The 7,381-nt window shown below is 38.8% G+C and overlaps 1 protein-coding gene and 1 pseudogene across 1 annotated transcript; one reads left to right on the forward strand and one right to left on the reverse strand.

The window, feature by feature from the left end:
- Positions 1 to 316: 316 nt before the first annotated feature.
- LOC122603066 lies at positions 317 to 3,696 on the forward strand (annotated as a pseudogene).
- A 2,993-nt stretch (positions 3,697 to 6,689) lies between these two features.
- Positions 6,690 to 7,067, reverse strand: LOC122603067. The gene has a single exon (XM_043775679.1). The coding sequence runs from the start codon at positions 7,065 to 7,067 to the stop codon at positions 6,690 to 6,692; it is 378 nt and encodes a 125-aa protein (XP_043631614.1).
- Positions 7,068 to 7,381: the final 314 nt, after the last annotated feature.

Consider the following 7,381-nt stretch of genomic DNA (forward strand, 5'->3'; position numbering starts at 1 on the left):
GATAAAAAGTCCGGGTTCAAGAGGAGGTTTAATGGGTCTTCAAATTCAGAAAAACGGTTTAAAGGAGGTTCTTCCTCCCATAAAGGTAAGGATGATAAGAAGATTGCTCCATGGTGTTCAGCTTGCAAGGCCCCACACAACGGGTCATGTTCTGAGAAGACAAAGAGATGTGACAAGTGTGGTATGACGGGCCATGCTACCTTAGTGTTTAAGGATAAGACTCGTTGTTACAAGTGCCAGGAGACGGGCCATTTGATTGAAGAAAGAAGATGAGAAGAAGAAAGATCAGCCCAAAGCTAAGTCTCGTGCCTTTCAAATGACTACCGACCTTGCAAAGGAAAATGATGAGGTAGTAAGCGGTACTTTTCTTGTTAATCCAAAACCTGCTTCTGTTCTTTTTGATTCGGGTGCAAATAGGTCTTTTCTGTCTACCTTATTTGCTCCTAAACTTGGAAGAGTTACTACTCCTCTTGATTGCTCTATAGAAGTAGAAGTTGCTAACGGTACTATTAGTGATATACGTGTGGGCTACGATGATTGTTCTATTGAGATTGAAGGTCGTGCCTTTCCGGTCCAACTATTACCTACTACTCTTGCTGGCTTTGATGTAGTGATAGGTATGGACTGGTTATCTCAAAATAATGCCACAATTATTTGTTCCCAAAAGATCGTGAGTTTTCCTACTCCTGACGGTAAGATCATTTCTGTGTATGGTGATAAGAAAAAAGGAACCATAAAGATCATCAATATGATGAAAGCTCTCAAGTGTATCCAACAGAACAAGAGTCATTTTCTTACCTATGTCATTGATGCACGAAAAGAAAAGTCTTCCATTTCTAATGTTGAAGTAGTTTCTGAAATTTCTGATGTGTTTCCGGATGATCTTCCCGGTATTCCTCCTGACCGTGAGGTCACTTTTCAAATTGAACTCGTACCCGGTGCCACTCCTGTTGCAAAAGAACCGTATCGTTTAGCTCCTACAGAAATGAAAGAGTTACTGTCTCAGCTTCAAGAGCTACTTGACAAAGGTTTCATACAACCAAGTTCCTCGCCTTGGGGAGCTCCGGTTCTTTTTGTCAAAAAGAAAGATGGCTCTATGCGCATGTGCATAGACTACCGTGAGCTGAATAAGTGAACGGTTAAGAATAAGTATCCTCTCCCGCGCATTGATGACCTCCTTGATCAGCTTCATGGTGCTTCCTACTTCTCTAAGATCGATTTACGGTCCGGTTATCATCAATTAAAGGTCAAAAGGGAAGATGTAGCCAAGACAGCTTTTCGTACATGTTATGGGCACTATGAGTTTATTGTCATGCCATTTGGGTTGACAAACGCTCCAGCCGCTTTTATGGATTTAATGAATCGGGTATGTCGCCCATTCTTATATCATTTTGTGATTGTTTTTATTGATGATATCCTGATTTATTCTAAGTCTAAAGAAGAGCACCGTGAGCACTTAAGAGCCGTCCTTGAGGTTCTTAGGGAGAAGAAATTATATGCTAAGTTCTCCAAGTGTGAATTATGGCTTTGAGAAGTTCAATTTCTCGGGCATGTCGACTCTTCTGAAGGTATTAAAGTTGATCCCTCAAAGATTGGAGCTGTCTCTAAATGGGAACAGCCAAAGACACCCACTGAGGTCAAGAGTTTCCTTGGTTTAGCGGGTTACTACCGAAGGTTCATTCAAGATTTCTCTCATATAGCTAAGCCCATGACAGAATTGACAAAAAAAGGGGTGAAGTTCGTGTGGGCTGAAGCTCAAGAAAAGGCTTTTCAAACGTTAAAGACCAAGTTATGTGAAGCTCCAATCCTCGCCTTACCCGAAGGTACCGATGATCTTGTTGTTTATAGTGATGCTTCTATTTCAGGTTTGGGTTATGTTCTTATGCAAAGGGACAAAGTTATTGCCTATGCCTCACGTCAGTTGAAGCCTCATGAAAAGAACTACCCGACCCATGATCTAGAGTTGGCTGCTGTGGTCTTTGCTTTGAAGTTGTGGAGGCATTATTTATATGGCACTAGGTGTACCTTGTACACCGATCATAAAAGTTTGCAATATGTGTTCACACAAAAGGAAATGAATGTAAGACAACGGAGATGGATGGAACTTCTGAAAGATTATGATTATGAAATTAAATATCATCCCGGTAAAGCCAATGTGGTGGCGGATGCGTTAAGTAGGAAGCTGCAGAATTTCTCTTGTAGATTGATGAGCATGGTCGTTCAAGCCAAGTCGGGGCTACTTGATCGTATCAAGGAAGCTCAAGTGAAGGCTTTGATGAAGGATAACATTGATAAAGAGAGTATTGGAAAGAAGAAATATCTTGCCATGGAAACGAACAGCCGTGGTTTCCAAACGTATAAGGGTCGAATTTGGGTACCATTGCTTGATGGTAATCGAGAATTGATCCTGGAAGAAGCTCATAGGTCAAGATATTCAGTTCACCCCGGTGTTACAAAGATGTATGCAGATTTGAAGCCTATCTATTGGTGGCCAAACATTAAGGGAGAAGTTGCCCATTTTGTTGAAAGGTGTTTGACTTGTGCACGTGTGAAAACTGATCATAAAAAGCCATATGGAATGTTGCATCAGTTGGAAATTCTGGAATGGACATGGGATCATATAACTATGGATTTTGTGACTAAGTTACCGAGGACTCCTAAAGGTAATGATATGATATGGGTTATTGTGGATAGATTGACGAAGAGTGCTCATTTCCTAGCAACACGTCAAGATGTACCCTTAGCCAAGATGGCAAAGATGTACATAGGTGAAATTGTGTCCAAACATGGTGTACCACTATCTATTGTTTCAGATCGAGAATCGAGGTATGTATCTAGTTTTTGGAAAAGTCTTCAGCGAGAATTAGGTACTAGAGTAAACTTGAGTACCGCCTATCATCCTCAATCTGATGGGCAAAGCGAAAGAACAATCCAAACGTTGGAGGATATATTGAGAGCTTGTGTACTAGAGTATGGTGGAGCATGGGATGATCATTTGAAACTGATTGAGTTTTCTTATAATAATAGCTATCATGCAAGTATTGGAATGCCACCATTTCAAATGCTTTATGGTAGAAGGTGTTGGACTCCAAGTTGTTGGATGGAGCCCGGTGAAAAGCAAATTACGGGTCCTGAAATTGTAGAGATCACAGCTGAAAAAGTTAATGTTGCCAAGGAAGCACTTCGTGTGGCTAGAGAACGACAGAAAACGTATGCTAATAAGAAAAGAAGGCCAATTGAGTTCAAAGTCGGTGATTTGGTAATGCTGAAAGTCTCCCCTTGGAAAGGAGTTATTCGTTTTGGTAAGAAAGGAAAGCTAAGTCCATGATTCATTGGACCATTTAAGGTACTTCAACGCATCAAGGATGTGGCTTATCGATTGGAATTCCTCCTGAATTAGATGGAATTCATAGTACATTTCATGTATCTTATTTGAGGAAGTGTTTGGCGGATGAATCTAGTGTTATTCCCATTGAAGATGTAAGCATTGATCCGAGTAAAAGAATGATTGAGGAACCGGTAGCCATACTTGGAAGGAAGCAAAAGAAGCTACGCCGGAAATTGATTGACCTTGTGTTGATCAAATGGAAGCACACTCATGGAGAAAGCATGACTTGGGAAACTGAATCCGTGATGAAAGAAAAGTATCCAGAATTGTTCATTTCTGAAGTGATTCCGAGGACGGAATTCTCTTAAGGGGGAGGTAATTGTAACATCTCAAACTTTCCGTGTTTGACTATTTGACCTTCCATTAGTTAACGTTAGGTTCGTTAGGTTATATGTCTTATATGTGATTAAATGATATAATGCTTATATGTTTAATGTGCAATAATGTGAATGTGATGTTTAATGAAAGTAATCAAAGCGACGTTAAGTAATTAGGTGCTTGTTAGTGTGTTAAGACTCCCGGTAGAAAGATAAGCTAAGAAAGTTAAGTTTAGAACTTGAGGGGTCCTAAGTGTAAGATTTGTAATGGGTGGCCAGGGATTAGAGGGCAATTAGGAAGCCCTAATTTCCATAAACCTGCTGTAACGTGTGTGTGAGAAAAGCCATAGCCAATCCCCTTCCCTCTCCAAGCAAAGATCCATTCGTTTCGTGCCGTTTCGATCAAGGATTGTTTAGATCTTGAGTCCCTTACGTCAAGTGCAGGTAATATAGATGATTTCCCTTGATTTGTGATCATATGATTCAACTTTATGGATTTAATTCAGTTCTTAGTGTTTGGAGTATGGATGGGGTTGTTGATTATCATTTGTGATTAATTAATCGAGTTTCGATAGTAAGAATGGTTGTTTAATGTGACCTAATGATCCATTTTTGTTAACAACTCGTTCATGGAGTAATTGATGGGGCTAAATTATCAATTAGGTCTTAAAAGAGTCTTCTCTTTGGTGTAAAACCCGTTTTTGGAAGAAAAAAAATGACAAAAAGAGACTAGCTACCGGGGTAATAGTCTAGAATTAGACAAAAGTTGAGAATAGACAAAAAGAGACTCACTACCTAGAATAATAGTCTAGAAATAGACAAAAAGAGACAACTTACCAGGGGTAACAGTCAAAAAGGGACTATTATGTGGAGTGATGGTAATTATAGAGTATGTGACACGTATTTAGACTGTAGGTCAGTTTAGTTTCGTTATACTCATAAATCGGTCCTATGTTGATTATAGGTAGTCGAGAATACTTGCAAAGCTCGGTAACTTACGTTATCATTTGTTGTACGCTTCTACGAGGTAAGATACACTATTTTGACACGCTGAGGGTTCAACAAAAGCATGGTTTTCATATTATAACTTCCTTAACGGTATTTGTTACTTATAAGTATTTGGGAGTACACGGGAGGTTATATGGGCTATGCAAATAACCAATGAGGCCTGAAATGCAGTCCCAACGATATGTGATGTTGTCTTATGAAATGAAATGCAATGTCTTTTGATGAGTTGATTTATGACACTTGTTGATGAGAGTATTGAAATGTGCATGTTTGTATGGCTTGTTCATCTAGTTCACTAGACTCTTTAAGTTACCATGTCACGTGCACGTTTAAGGGCCCAAACGTAAAGATGTATAAATGTGATGATTGTTTAGGTTGTGTAAACACCTAAACTATATGTGATGTGAAATCGAGCTCGTAAATTTAACGTGAAAGTGTTAAGCTTAACCCGTACTTGCCCTAGCCCGGTTAAGTGCGTTGATGTGGTTGCTCGGGTGGCTCCTTGCAACGAGGTATAACGTGAAGAGTAATACGGGAGGTCTTACCAGCCCCATTCTCATTGAACATACGGATTACTCCTGGAATTGGCTTGCCATTCCTTAACGACATTGATGGACAACCGTAAGGTGTGTTCATCTAGTCGGGTGTGACTTCAGTTACACTTAAATGATGTTATGATGTGTTATGTGATGATGTTAAAGATGTTTAGGCACAATTAGGGTGACCTATTTTGTATGAAAGATGATGAATGAGATGATATGTGATGATATGTATTCTAATGCCGCAAAACGATCTTTATAACGTTTTAATCGGACAAATGCTTTCTAAACCTTGTGTATTCTTACTTAGCTAATTCGTTAGATAACACTTGTTTCTTGAAATGTGTTGTCCCCTCAGGTTTAGCAAGCTAAAGGTCGTTGATGAAATAAGGAAAGGCATGGGTAGATAGCAAGTGATGATGACATTAGTATACCCATAGTTGCTACTCCATCTAGACTTTAATTTATGTTTTTGCAATTTTCAGATTTGGAATGTTTGATGATTGGTTGCTTTATGTTGTGCAATCAATGGGTTATCATTAGACTTATTCAATGAAGTAATGAGTAACACCTTTTAAAAGAATAAACCAAATTGAATTTTTTTTTGGTTTGGACTTTTAAACGTTTTTCCGCTTTCTTTGACACCGTTTAGGTGAAAAATTTTGGAAATCCATATTTTTAAAGGTTTGGGTGTTACATAACTATTTATGGAGTGATAATGTAGCTAGTCGTTCAGGGACGGTAAATGTAAATGTTTTTGAATTTTTGGCCGTTTGAGGGACTGTAATTGTAAATATTTTGAATTTTGAACGTTGGAGGAGCGTCTGTGACTTCAACTATAAATACAGTCTCCTTACCAGATATTTTATTTCAAATCTCACATTTTGATACATCTGCAATGGTTTCTTCATCAAATGTCACTAACCGAAAACCACTAATGACTGTCGATCAAGTGAATGATAGTATCGTGGCTAATATCCTCGACCACCAAATGTGCAAAGACAAGCTTGTTGAAATTGGTCTAAAACTTCAAGCGAAAAAGAAATGGTGTCAAGAACAAATCAGTTACATACAAACGGGGAATTGTACTGAGCTTGAGTGTCAATACTTTACTTATTTGCAGGGGAAGTTTGACAAGATTCAAGCAACTGTGGAACAAATTGCTTGTGCGGTCATGACCTTGAATGAGTTCATCAACACTGCCAAAGCAGTTTATGCTCAAAAGAAATAAGTAGCCTCTTTTAATATTATATTGTATGTCTTTCTTTATTAAGTTTGTAATGTTTTTTATAATTATGAATAAACTTATGTTCTTAAAGTAGACTTATTTTATTAAAATACTTAATGGCATTACAATAGTAAAAGACAACACACAATTCAAACTGCTAAAAATTACTTAGAAAAAAACTAGAAAGTCTACTTCATAATCCAAAACAACTAAAAAGGAACAAAGATGAGCTGCCTAAAGCAGTGCTCATATCTGAATCCCCTGCCATGCTTCTCCCGGTATATCTGATGCGCCGTTGCATAATATTGCTCATCATCATCGCCGGGTCTCTCCTGTGCATTCAACTTCGTGCAAATTACCTCAAACTGTTTGCATTCCTTCAGAATCTTGCTCCAGTGACCTTGGAGTTGAGACTTGCTTCGTGGCCCTCCAGTGGTCTCCGTGTTGAACATTACAGTAACGTCGTCCCAAAAGGATAGGCCGGGAATACTCATTTCACACCTGCCCGTAACAGGATCCGGTCTCCTCAACACCCAACACCTCGACAAACAAAGATCTTCTGATTGAATCCAAACACTTCTAGACATTGTGAATGGAATGGTTTATGAAAAATAGTTTATTTGAGAAAGATAAAATGGTTTGGAAGTGATAGAAATAGATGGTTCTTATTTGAATTGGTAGTGTGGAAGTGGTATTAATAGAAAAAGAACAAAAAAATAAAAAAGGCTACTAGCCGTTAATTTTTTAAAAATTTGTTTGAAAAATCTTTTTTTTTTATTTGCTTCAAACGGCCACATCGGGCCCCACAACCACTCAAGTTGCGCATCCAAACGTGGAAGAAACCAAGCAGACGCCGGGGAAGACAAGTCGTGCTAATAGCGTCCTCCGGGTGCCGCGCGGT

This window comes from Erigeron canadensis, chromosome 6 (assembly GCF_010389155.1).
Source record: "Erigeron canadensis isolate Cc75 chromosome 6, C_canadensis_v1, whole genome shotgun sequence".
Taxonomy (NCBI): domain Eukaryota; kingdom Viridiplantae; phylum Streptophyta; class Magnoliopsida; order Asterales; family Asteraceae; genus Erigeron; species Erigeron canadensis.